This window comes from Leishmania major, chromosome 17, assembly GCF_000002725.2.
Source record: "Leishmania major strain Friedlin complete genome, chromosome 17".
Taxonomy (NCBI): domain Eukaryota; phylum Euglenozoa; class Kinetoplastea; order Trypanosomatida; family Trypanosomatidae; genus Leishmania; species Leishmania major.
The window spans coordinates 459,480-472,915 of NC_007258.2; the positions used below are offsets into that span (position 1 = coordinate 459,480).

General features: G+C 62.3%; 2 protein-coding genes across 2 annotated transcripts; both read left to right on the forward strand.

Moving 5' to 3' along the window:
- Window positions 1-1,040: 1,040 nt before the first annotated feature.
- On the forward strand, window positions 1,041-6,278 carry LMJF_17_0960 (hypothetical protein; the record flags this gene model as incomplete). The annotated part of the gene is made up of 1 exon (XM_001682302.1): window positions 1,041-6,278. One exon carries the CDS (start codon window positions 1,041-1,043, stop codon window positions 6,276-6,278), a length of 5,238 nt encoding a protein of 1,745 aa, XP_001682354.1.
- A 1,166-nt stretch (window positions 6,279-7,444) lies between these two features.
- Window positions 7,445-9,670, forward strand: LMJF_17_0980 (conserved hypothetical protein; the record flags this gene model as incomplete). Its single annotated transcript, XM_001682303.1, has 1 exon — window positions 7,445-9,670. The coding sequence occupies one exon, from the start codon at window positions 7,445-7,447 to the stop codon at window positions 9,668-9,670; it is 2,226 nt and encodes a 741-aa protein (XP_001682355.1).
- Between the last annotated feature and the right edge of the window lie 3,766 nt (window positions 9,671-13,436).

Here is a 13,436-nt window from a genome sequence, read left to right on the forward strand (position 1 = left end):
TCACGCATTCAAGTTGGGACTTGTCGGCCGTGGCCACCCCATCGGGTGGATGACGCATAGACGGGGCCGTCGAGCATCATCGAAGGCCCTAAGCATGTGAGCGTTCGCTAGCGCTTCACCCCCCCCCCCTTTCCATAACCCCCTACCTCGTGAACACGGCGCCGCGACGTGGCCTTCACGCTTGTCTTTACGACGGATGCACTCTTCTCATCCCAGCTTGCTGGCTTTCTCTTCGTTGCCACTCGTCAAACCTTCCTTCCCTCCTCGCTATGCTTGCTCCTCCGTCTTATCTTGCTTTCCGTCTACACGCACGTGCTGCACATCTACTTCACGAGGGGTGTGCGCGTGCCCACCGCCGCACAAGTCGTCGCACCCGCATACACAGATGCGCAGTCACACATCCGACAGGTCTGCACGTGAGGCACTCACGCCATCACACGCGCTGTTGCGCGGCTTCCTTTACCATCGCGCCTTCTTGTTCTCACGTTGGCGCTGTCTGGACCGCTCTCCCTGTCTGTCTGTCGGTCTGTCCTCCTCCCTCCCTCGCTGACGCCCTTGCCTCGAGGAGTACTTTGTGCTCCGCAGCGGGCACACCTTTGGCTCGAGAGGGCGAGGGTGCGTAGGAAAGGACACACGGACGAGGGGAGGGGGAAGGGTGGAGGGGAAGAGCAGCACATGGGCCGCCATGCATATAGCCGACTGCATGTGCGACTGAGTCTGCATCGGTGTGTCTTCCTTTCTCCCTCTCTTTCCCCAACGCGAGTCTTCCTGCCTCGGCTGCCGCAACACACACACACAACAAAATCCAAAGGCTTTGCTTTGTTCTTGTGATTCGCTGCCCTGTGTGTGTCTCGCCATCTCTCTGCACTCCGTGGGCCCTTTCTACTCCGTGGCCCTCACCTGATCCCGTCGCTCAGCGCGGCTATCACCTGTCACCCTTCTCTCTCTTTTCCCCTCTCGCACCCTCCTGCGCAGGCGTATCGACCATGTTCGAGCAAACTTATTCCTCAGCCTTGACAGCGCCGCCATCGCCGCCGCCGATGGCCGTCTCTTGCTCTCTACTTTCGGGGGTCCACACAACGGCGCCAACAGTGGCGAGCGCCTCCTTGCCTTCCACAACCTGCACCACCGCGGCTTGCTGCTCCACTGTGCAGTCCTACACGCTCGCCGACGTCGGTCATGTAACTCCAGGCAGCGTCTTCGGCGGCGTTCATGACATCAGTGCCAGTCGGTCTCCCCCTGCGATGGCGACTGCCGAGGATGCCGGCGCCGCGTCTCTGGTCTCACGCCTGCGCGCAGAAGCTGCGTCTCGAAAGAAGCCGCGGCTACTGCAGTGCCACGCAATGACACCGATGCTTCTCTCCTCCGGCGAGCTGTTGACGTGGGAGCAGCCCGCTCTGTCGGCGGCGTCGTCCCTGCCCGCTGCGACGGCAGCGCCGGCAACATCGCTCGTCAGCCCCCCCACACCCAACGCTGTGCCTCCTGCACGTTTCTTCCACACTCCGCCCCCTCCTCCGCCGCCGCCACCACCACCTGTTCCACAGCATCAGGCACAGCAGTGTGAGCTGAGGCTGCTGCGATGTGTCCGGCGCAGCGGTGTGCCGTTCATTGAGCAGTTGCAGCAGCGGTGCCGCACCGCCACAGGACTTGCGCAGCACCTCGTGGCGCCGCAATGCTCACCACGGGCCTCAGGCGACTCTGCTGAATCGCCATCACACGCGGCGGCGGTTGTGATGCGGCAGTCGTGCGGCTCACACTCGACGCCTCTGTCGCCTATTTCCTTCGCATGTGGAGCTCATTCAGGTCCGGCGTCGATGCTGGGGCTGCACTCGTCTGCCGAGTTACTGTCCCAGGGGACGCGTCAGTTGCACTGGTCCAAGCAAGGGAGGGTGCCTGCAGCTCCCCGCGCTAGCAGCGACGCGGATGACGGACGGAGCCCTAGTATTCGCGAAAGTGGGCTGCTCGGCAGCGTCCGTGGAACCCCCGTGAGTCTCAGAGAACCGAGCGAGCTTCGCAGAGATGACCGCGACGGAGGCATGGGCACTGACGATGGTGCGTTGCATCGCGTAAGTCTTTCAACCCTGCTTCTCTTCCAGGCTCCGTCTTCTTGCTCGGCGGATGCCGACGCCGCCGCGTCGTCGGTTGCGATCACAGCTGGAACAGTATTGGTTCATTCAACCACCGAGCCGGCGAACGACACGTGCAACTTGCCCTGCTCTTACTCACGATCCTCCGGCACTCGTTACCATCTCCAAACGCCTCGAAAGGGGCATTCTGACGTTGATCCATCTCACTTGGCGGCGCACCCCTTGGTGCGTCACCCGCTGTTCTTATCGTCGGCTGCGGCTGCACAGGGCCTACTCTGCCCGCCCGGCAACGGACGTGCGTCTGCCACCGCTACTGCACCACACGCTCGGGACAGCCGCCCTCTCACCTTCCACAGCCACGAGGGCGGCGTGCCGAGTCCGTCGCTGTCACGCTGGCCTTCCACGTTGCAAGCGCACTCATCTATTTCGCTGCCTTCCTCGGCAGCAGGAGCAGCGGCAGTGCCGTTGATGAGCAGTGTGCAGCCAGGCCCCTTTCTGACCATGTCACAACAGCAGCAGCAGCAACACTTGCCTTTGTTCGCCGTTCTCCCTAGCACGTCGGTGATTCCTTCATCGCGGTGCATGCCAAGAGCGACTAATGGGATGTCCGCAGCTGGCGCAAGTAACTCTTCTACACCACCGCTGGTGTTCACCGCGATCGATCCCGCCGCAGCAGACATGCGTTCCACTAGCGGCTCTCCGTACCTCTCCCAAGAGATGCAGCTGGCCTCCAGGTTGTCCTCTGCAGCCAGCATGTCTCCACATCTAGCGCACGGTGACGATCGCGGCGGAAGCCCAGCGCGTGCGTTCATGCTCCAGCAGCACCCTTTCTCTGAGCCTGTGGTAGCCACATCCGCGCTTGCCACGTCGCTGCCGCCATCTCGCACCGTCACACCGCCAGGCATCGCGGGCAACTCGCACGACCGCATCGCGCATGTCGACCCTTTTGCCACGACGCCTCGAGCCACTTCGGACGCCGCTGTGGTGGGCAGTGATAGGCCCCGCTGCGCTCATCATCCTCACAGTCAAGCACCGGAAGGGGCGGTGGTCGCAGCGGCGGCCGTAGCCTCTGCAGCGGCGTCGCCGTCTCGCGCCTCCGTTTTTCAGCATCAGCAACCGCCTCCGCTGCTCTCGAAGCCGGCAGAGGGGCACCATCGACCAGGGATGCCACCACCACTGCCCTCCCTCCCAGCTATGTCGCATGCCTGTGAGACACCGTCACGCCGCCAACAACGACCACCGGCAGAGCGGTGCTGTGCCACGGCAGGTGCGCACGTCAGACAGGCAGAGACGGCGGTAGGCGGAGCGGTGGAGGCGGCCGCAGAGATGGTGGCGTTGCCTTCCGCGGACACGGCAATGCTGCTCGTGGTGCCTGGAGGTGTATCCTCGGTGCCAGCCACCTCCATTGCTGCCATAACCGGTCCCTCTGGCGACGCGCCAAGCTGGGGCAGTGATACCCATGCCGATGCTGCCTTAGCCCTCATCGAGGACGTCATGGAAGGGGGTTCTAGCGAGGAGGGGCGGCTCGTATCACGTGGTCAGCGCGTGGGCGGCGGCGATAGCGGCGCAGGATCAGCCGAGACCGTCACCGAGAGGGTGGTTACCTACTTCCCGATTCAGAAGTCCGTATTGGCGCAGCGCAGCGCCTACTTTGCTGCTCTTCTCGACGAGGGCAGCGGCTGCGGCCCGTATGTGCGCAGTACCCCGGACGAGCACGTGGATTTCACAAGCTTGCTGCCACTGCCGACAACGGCGGAACTAGCAGAGGCGCGGGATGCCCATCTGTGCAGGGCTGGCGGTGCGGGCGGGCCATGTCCCCTGACGGCGAGGATACCGCACGCGTATCGCCGCCGAGACCACCTCCGCCGAGGCCCTGCGACTGCCACAGCTTCTGACGATGCCCAGCCTGCCTGTTCCGTGGCGCTGGCCCACCGCCAGCGCGTTCCCGTGTACTACATCCCAACCCCGGAGACGGTGTCGTGCTTCACGGACGATAGTAGCGGTGCCCGCCTCGGCCGCAGTGGCGCGCACTCTCGCATCGGCGCTGGTGACCCTGCGGCGGCCTCCACTGCGCCAACCCTTTCGCACGCTTGCGTGTGCCAGTTGCTTCACTACTTGTACACCGGCGTGCTCCCCATCTTCCATCGGCTGCCAGGGAGGACAGGAGTCGCTGAGTGGGAGTCGACTGCTGCCGCCGGGATCGCCAGCCTGCAGTCCGATGCCCTTCGCAATGGCTTCGCGAACGACTACGCGGCAGTGCTGTGGATGGGGCTCTATACCGGCCTCTCCTCCCTCACCTCGTCGATGCTTAAGTTACTCTGGCGTTTTTTGGCGCTGTCGCGCGACGTGTGGCCGTACTGGATCGCAGCAGTGCATTGGCGCGTGCCGGAGATGCAACTCATCTGCGAGGCGTGGATAGAGCAGCATCTGTGCGCAATGCTGCGAGCATCAACGGCGCAGGGGCTGTGGCGTGGACTGCGTCTCGATCAGGTGCAGATGCTAGTGAGTCTGCGCAAGAAAGCACTTGACGCGGAGGCGGAGGCGCGGGCCGCGCAGACGAGCCCGATGGCAAGTAACGCGTCGCCTCGCTATTTGCTCAGGCGCACCACCACCGGCGGTGACGCTGCTGCGGAAGCGTCGATGAGCATCACCACCACCACGATGCCGTCGTTTCTGCGGGAGCAGGTGAACGATAGCGACGCCGCAAGCAGCGTTGACGATAGCGGATCGTTAAGCGAGGAGGCGGCAGAGCAGCGCCGTGCGCAGTTGTCGCTGAGGCCTCCAGCGCCTCCCGTTGCTACCATTGGGTGGCCAGCTGAGGTACTGAGGTACCAACAACTGCACCCTCTGCGCCCCCGCGGCGGCAGTGGCAGTGGCGTTGGCACACCGAGTCTCTCGTCCTCACAACCTGGTGCTGGTCGGGTTTCTTCTGTTGACAATCTCCGAGTATCACCGACTACCGAGGGCGTTCCAGTCCTGAGCCGAGACGCGGAAGCATCTCCTTCTCGCCCTCCTCTGGAGTCGCTGTCCCCGTTCGCCTTGCCAACGCCGCCGCCCGCGCTCGCTATGCCGCCTGCACTCGCTACGCCGCTGGCTTTCGACGGTGTCTCATCCCCAAGTGCGATGGCCGGAGTTGCCAGCGCCCCTCTCAGCCGCCAAAGCAGTCGCGTCAGTACGCCCCTCTTCGCCCCCCGCGCCGCTGCGGCCGTGCGGCACTTTCGGGGCTTCAGTGGTCGCCCCCCCGCTCTCGGGGTGGCGACAACAACGGCTACGCCTGGCATCCCGTCGTCCGCGGCACTCACGCTCGACGACTTGAGCGGCGTGGACGGCGCACAGGCGGCCGAGGGCGCTGATAACACGGCGGCGATCGCCGGGGGCCCTCGAGGACACCGAACGGACCTAGGAGGCGGAGGAGAGAGCGGCACTGTGATGAGGGGCGCTGGACTGACTAGTCGCATGGAAACGCCTTCTGCGGCCAACACTGCCGTTGCTTTTCGAACACTGGTAACCACCGGAGACGCTGCGGTTCTCCGGTCGGAGGCAGCCGAGTCGCCCACGCTTGCGCAGGCCGACATCCCTGTCCGCGACAACGCTGAGGTGCCGCGCCGATCTCCGCTAACCACACGCGGCGTCCATGATCTTTTCAACGACTCTCACGCCGAGCCGCGCAGTTCGTCGCGGCTGCACGTTGCGTACCCGCCGATTACCTCAGCCAACGCCTACTACACCACTCCACCCAATGGGGTGGCGATACAACCCACGCTGCAGGTACTCGCCGACGGAGCCTGGGCCATCGGCGGCTGCGGCCGGCTTTACACAGCTGAGACACGCGAAGAGCTGGAGAAGCGACAGGCCTACTGGTTCCGCGCTGAGTGGGAGCATCAACAGCAGCTTCCGTCGGCGGTACTCTTGACAGAGACTGAAGTGCTGGAGCGTCTCTGGACGTGGTGGCGGGCTCGCAGTGAGGACTCATCGAATCAGCCGACCGAGACGGAGGTGCGCGCGGTGGTTGAGATGCTGCCGAAGGTTCGCCTCAGTGACGCACAAGCGGCGCTGCCGTGCACGTCCCCGCGCGATGACGCGGCGTACGACGGCTTCAGGGCGCTCTTGGCCGAAGAGCAACGTTTCCTGGTCGCAAGTGAAGTGGGGCTGCCCAACGCTGCTGTTGTTACGGTGCAGTCACCACTCTAGGGCGTGTGCGCACACGCGCACACACGTGCGAGGCTGAGTCATGCGCCTCACACGACTCCGGACTGCCGCACGTGCCTCACCGTCGTTCTCTTTTTTCTTTCGCTTGCTTTACTTCACTAGCATAGCCGTGATGGTGCGTGTGTGTGCGCGCGCTGCTCCTTCTCTCGCTCTCACAGTCTGTTGTGCCCTTTCCTTCTTCATGCATCATGGATGGTGATGCTGCTGAACACACACACACACACACACACACACACAGCCCCTCTCATCGGGTGACAGAAAAGGAGAGGCAGATACGCACAAGAAGGGACAGATGCGTCCTGCCCACCCACGCGCAGTAAGCGTTTCCTTTGAGGTGCGCGCGCAGGCGCATGCGCCTGTATTTCTGTGCGACTTACTGCTGCAGTGCGTGTGTGTGTATGTGTGGTAGAGGGAGGGGGAGGGGAGGGGGGCGCGTGTGGCGCGCGTCTGTTCCATGAAGGTCGCAGGTTTGCGTATTCGTAGGGGTGAGCCATGGAGACGGGCTCACACAGACGGCGGACATGGAGAAGCCGCTCCCACAGGGGAAGGGGCACTGGCCATTGCCGCAGCGCTCAAACGGGCATTGTTGGTTTTGGCAGTTGTGGAGAGTGTGGATAGAGCGAGACACAACGCGCGCGTACGTACACTCGTGTATGCTTCCCACTGACACTGCTGCTTCGCGTGGCTCGACCCCGCCGCCGCCCCCTTCCCCCGCATAGGACGCCCTGCTTCCCTTTTTCGAGGATGCCGTACGTCCCGGCTTACACTCGTGCCTGCCCGTGAGGATGTGAGAGAGTATGTGTGTGCGTGTGTGTGTGTGTGTCTTCCCTCCTCACACACGTGCGATCCTTCACCGACCTCTTCCAGCATTCTATCCTATCCCTTCCCTTTCCATTCCACACACACACACACACACACACACACACACACACGTGCGAGCCGAGAGGTCTTGCCGCTTACGCCACGGAGGAGCGAAAAAGGAACACAGCCGTACGGTACCTCACAGGAAGACGCATAAAGAAGCACGTAGCGTACACGCGCAGCGTCGTGCGACACACACACACACACACACACACACACACACACACACACACATATCCGCCTTGCCTTCTCTTCTGTCTCACGTCTCCGTCTTCTCTGTGGTCACCATGCAGCCACCGCCGAAGCCGCTTTGTGACCTCAATGATACCTGGGAGGATGTCCTGACCGCCTTCAACGACTGCCTGAAGGGGGAGTCGACCTGGAGCTGCCACTGCCTCGACGGCATCGACAAGGAGGTCATCCTCTCCGCACCGGAGATCATGGACCCCAAGACGGACTCTGGCTTTAACTGCGAGGAGATTTACTCCCTCTCCCATCTCCTGAAGACGGAAGAGGTACCCTCGGCGGCTACCGTGTCCACGGAGGCGGCACTGCTGGATGTAATGGACTACATCCACGTCAAGGAGCTCACGTACCTGCAGGGGTACTCGCTCACACAGAGCTACCTGGACTTTCCCTACTTCCTGCGCATGGATCTTCTCAAGGGGCAGAACAGCACTCTGCACGCCTACTGCCGCGGCGTGCTGCGCTCCCTCGACTGCGTACTGCACGCCGTCTTCTCCACTACGAACCGCAGCGAGGAGGAGTTCATGCTGGTGCCCCCGGAGCTGGACCGTCAGCCCGACTGCAGCGTGGACGAGATCCTGGCGGAGCTGGAGACAGCCGCGGCGAAGTCCTCGAGCCCCGCCGTGGCTGCCCGGCTGCGCTTCCGCAAGCACTTCCTCGCGGCCCTGTCGCTGCTGCTGGACTCGAAGAAGAGGTCCGATATTGAGGCGGCGTGCGACATCTGCCAAGAGGCCCTCGCACTGCTGGAGAGCGACCTCTACATCCGCTCCAGCGAGCCGGCGCCGGAGGCGAAGCTGCTACGCGCAAAGGAAATCGCCTACTGGGTCAGCGTCGTCACGCCGACCAAGGCGCTGCCCGCAACGTCCTTTGCCGGTGCCATGTCCGCCTACAAGCGCCTGCTGCAGCAGTTGATGTCGTTCAAGACGCTTGTGAACATGGAGTCACTTGCCTGCATTGCGGACTTCATCGAGAACTTTGGCGCGCTGCAGCCGCTCCTGCCGGCGCGCTCGCTCTGTGCCGTCGTCCTGTTCAGCCGTGACCCCAACGAGTCGTTCCTTTACGGCGCCCCGCTGTATCGCCGCATGCTGGAGACACTGACGAAGAGGTACGGCGCCCCGCTCTATCAGAAAATCTTCGAGGCCAACGAGGCCATGGTTGACGGTGTCGTTGAGTACCGCGTGAAGTGCACGATGAACCGCCTGAAGGTGACGCCGGAGCAGCGAATGCTCCTACGCCAGCAGACCATCGACTCGGTGCGGCGCTGGGTCACGGAGGTGAGCAAGCTGTATCTTGTCTTCCTGGAGACGATGCTCTGCAACCGCGGGCTGGCGCACCGGCGCATGATGAACACGATGGCGGACTTCATCCGCCTCCAGGAGTTGTCGTACACGACTGACCTCTCCGTCTTCCTCGCCAACATGCCTGGTGTTTCGAAAGAGCTGGAGGCGGAGTGCATCCGGTGCAGCACGGTACTGACGCTCTTCTCGAACGACTGCGTGCTGCGTGCGATGGAACTCATTATGAGCTTCGAGGTGGAGCTCGACCTACTGACGCAGGGAGAGCTGGTACCGGCAATATGGTACATCAACTTCGCGCAGCGCGCCCAGAAGGAAAACATGACGGCACTGTGCTTGCAGAGCACGAACTTTATTCCCGCGACGCTGATAAACAAGCGCACCCACATTCCGGTGCACAACCTTGCCCTAACCACGCGCACGACGGGACAGATGGATCTCGCCCGCGACGGCCTGCTCGACGCGTGCTGCTCCCTCTCCGACGCCACCTATCTCTCCGCATGCCTTATGGAGAGGAAGAACCTCATTGACCTCGCCAGTGCACCGAAGGGCTCCCTCATTAGTGTGGAGAACATCTTCAACCACCGCCTGCTCCTCTGCTACGGTCAGCTGCGCAACCCGCCGCTGCGGTCGTACGAGCGTTGCATGAGCGCGAAGCCGTCGCTGGACGACGTGAGCAAGACCCCGATCTACGCCAAAAAGGCCGCCGAGGTGGCGAGCAACGCCGCCGAGAAGCTGAAGGCTGTCCTGTCGAGCAGCGCCGTTGACGAGGTACGCAAGGCTGCCATTCGGCGCAATGCGGAGGGGCTGGAGAAGACGGCGCACATCGTGGCTGCCTCTCTCCGCGCCTTCTCGGCCGTTTGTGAGAACAGTGAGGAGCTGAAGGACTACTACGCCGCGGTGGAGCGGCCCGGCTTGCCAAGCGCTCTGGCTTTCACGTTCCGCAAGAGGAAGGAGACGACCACTGCGTAGCTGCGAAGCTCGGAGCGTGTCCTAGTGGGTGCGTGCGTGGGTGCTTTAGTGCCAGTGTGGGCGTGTGTCAACCTCTCCCGCTTCCGTACCCTCCCCCCCGCCGCTCTCCTTCGCTCTGTTTGGAATCGCTCTCTGCGCCCCTCTCCCTCCCTCTCTCCCTCGCTCGCTCGCTCGCACTTTCCCTTGTTTTTGTTTTCGTGTTGTCGTTCTCTGGTGCTCACCGTGTGTCATGTTACCTTAACTAATCAAGCGTCTCTCGGTCCTCGGGTGTGTGCTGTGTGCGCGCTCCGGGTGAGGAAAGAGGGTGTGCGGTGCGTGTGCTGTGATATTTGGGGCGGCGGTGGTCGGGAGGGTTTGGCGCTGTGCTTCACCCGTCTTAAGTGTTTGTGTTCTTGTATTCGTTTTTTTTTTCGCTAAGGGGCAGCAACGTCACCCACCAATAGCAGCAGCAGTGGCAGCAGTGGCCGATTGCGGGCGATCGTGTCGCGAGTCGGGCGACCATGAAGGAGGAGGGGGTGGAGGGGGCGGGGGGAAAGGGCGGGAGGGGCGCTGAAGGACCTCTCTCCCCCTCCCTCTCTCCCTCCGTCCTTCCCGTTGTTCTTTCTTTCTGCATCTCTTAAAGTTGAAACGAGGCAACGTGTGTGCAGGGGGGAGCCGTCACAGAAACACACACACACACACACACACACTTACTCACAGAGCGTATATATGTGGAGTCAGGCATACCTCATCCTATCGCTGCTCCGCCCCGCCTTTGCCTCTCTCTGTCTCCCGGTTCGCGAATCAACAGCTTCTATAGGTGTGGGAGTTGTACAGCGCCCACTAGCGGAGATGTACGCAGTAGGCAAGGGGTGCACACGCACGCTCAGGCGCGCACCCCTGGTGTGGTGGTTGGTGCTCCCATCACCGTTCTTCACTTTCTGTTTCCTTCTCACTGTCTTCTCCATCTCCACATCGCTTCTCTGCACCCCCCTCCTCCCCACACCGGTGGGCTGTATGGGCTGGACAGCCCCATCGCTACAACCTCTTTATCGCGCCGTCTCATCTACGGACACCGACGCGAATACGCCCAAACACCTCACAGATCATATATGAGCAGACACCCTCACAATCGCAGAAGGAGTTCCAAGCACGTGGCGACATCTCTTTAGGAGGAGCTAGCAAACGGTATGAGCGGGGTTCGAGTCGCTGCCTTTAGCAAGTACTTCGCCATCGGCGGACTCTGCGCGGCTCTCGTGTGTGCGCGGCACAGCGCCTTCCTTGTTGCCGATGACTCGCTGCAGTTCCAGCGTGTCTGCGCGAGCGTGGCGCGCTACGCGGATGAGGCCGCTGCGCTGGAGGAGTACGTGGAGTCACAGGGGCTCTCTATCGCCAAAATCCAGTCGAAAATGAACCTCCCGTGGCCAGTGGCGGCCAAGTAAGGATGGCCGGACAGGGGGGAGAAGGAGGAGGAAGGGTGTTCAGTAGGGTCGGTCGAGAAGAGTTTGTGTGTGTGGGTTCGCCTGTCTCTTCGTACCCTCTCTTACCCCCTCCCCCTCCCCCTGCCGCTTATATGCTCCGCATCACGGTCCATCACACACGCAAGAAATATTCACGCACAGGGGCCATACATGCACTGGCAGCCGCATGGCAGGTCTCATGCTTCCAGAAGCCTACCCCGTTTGATATGCGGGGGTTGCGAGGGCGGACGCGTGCCCCCTTTCATCGACAGATGACGACGGCACTCAAAGCGATACAGACCACGGCGCATGATCCGTGCCGCGATGGTGTGATGGTCACGTCCTTCTCCCCACTTTCTCTATCGATGGCCTTCCCGCGTCGCTTCCGGCGAGACGGGTGGATGATGGAGAGACAGGAAACACAAGCAAAAGAACACAGAAGAAGCGCACACTGCCGTTTGGGACAGCGTGCCGCGACCGGCGCTGCTACGGCTGCTGCGGCTGCACCACCTTCTTTTCAAGAGCGCTTACGATGTCCTCGCTGTCTTCATTCTTACTTTCGCCGCCTTCATCCTCCTCTGCGCCCACTCCGACGCGGTTCCCCTCACGCACACATCCCCACCCACCCACCCACCCACCCACCCACCCACACACACACACACAAACACGCGACTCATTACAACATGCGTCATGTCTGCGCACAAGTTCAGCGAAACGCTCCTCGCGTCAGCCGTCTACTCTCTAAAACCGACCACCTCTTTGGGCTTTCTCCGTGTCTCGTAGCAGGGCTGCCTTGGCGACATCATCATCATACCTGTTCACCTATTCCTCTCTGGGAGTGTGAGCCCTCAACGAGTGGTCGTGCGCGCGTCTGCTATTTCAGCAGGGAGTCGCGTCGCCCGAGGGCCATCACAAGCACCTGTTCATGGATAACAAGGCATGAGTGTGCACACGGACTCGAACAGGGTGTAAACTTCGCATAAACCCATAGAGGAGGATCTCTAAGCAGGCGATCACCTACTGCGTTGTCAGGGCACGGACTCTTATCCATATAGCAATATCGTACTGTGCTTTTTCCTGTTGTTGTCAGCACCTTACCTGTCGGTGCTGTGTCGACTGCCCGCTACGACTCACTGTGTGTGCGTATCTCCCTTTGTTGCTGCTCTTTGTTTTACGCGGTGTTGACCTTCTTTCCAGCTCTTCTTGGTCGCGGTCTTGCATGTCTTCCCTTCATTTTCTTGCCGGGTTCTCAGCTGACGGGACCATCCAGTGTGCGCATGCATGCACGCACGCACGTAAGTGTGTGCCTGTGCCTGTGTGTGCGTGTTTTGCCCTTTGGTAGCGTTTTCTTCGCTTGTTTCATTGTCCCTTGTCTTGGCGTCCTCACGACTCAGCTGCTGTTGTTGGACCCGTCGCACACCGTCGTCGCCGTTATCTTCTCCTGCGGGGCACTGTGAAGAGTGCGCGTGAGCAGCCTTTTCACAGTGCTGCGCGTCTCGCGTATGGTGGTGGCCAGCAGGACGTTTTCCCCAGCACCGTCAACTGCCGATCGCTCGCCATCATGCCGTCGCGCCTTGCGCACATAACGACCCACTTCTTCAACCTCTCAACCGCACAGGATGAGCCGACGTATGGCACCATGCGGCCAGCGCAGGAGCTGACGAGCTCCACCACACTGGCCATGGGGGCCGCATCGGCCCGTCGCAGCGCTGGCGGTCCACTGGACGGGTCCAGGCTGATGACAGCCATGCGTCGCGGCGGCGTAGCCGGCGGAGGGAGTCACACCTACGCACCAGGTGCAACCGGGCGGCCCTCCTCTTCAGCTTCTTCCACCGTCGCCTTGACGCCGCTTCTGTCGCCTGCCTCACCTACGTCACCGGTGGTGACGCGATGGCCAAACTTTTCGGTCTCGCCTGGCAGCAGCGGCGGCGGGCCTCGAAGCTGGACCGCCCTCACCAAGGCAAGGCGAGCTCTCGAGGACGGCAGCTTCGGCTCCCCATCCTCACCGGCGCTGCCGAGCGCGGGGATCGGCGCAGATGCCGTGGGCATCGAGGCGCCGTTGCCGTCGCTGCCAACGTGGAGTGCCGACGCACGCCCCTGGCCTGTGAGCGCGGGAGCCGGGGTGGCAGGCTTGGTCGGATCGCGACGCACTTCGCTGCGCATCGGCGCCGCTGGCCACCACAGCACTCTGCACAGCGCGACTGTGCCCATGTCGCCGACAGGGAAGCTTTCGTCTTCAAGCCGCTGGGGCCCTGCTGGCACCGCCGCAGGCCACGACCGCAGCACCGAGGGCATCTCCACCGGGGCGAGCGGGCGAGACGGTGACG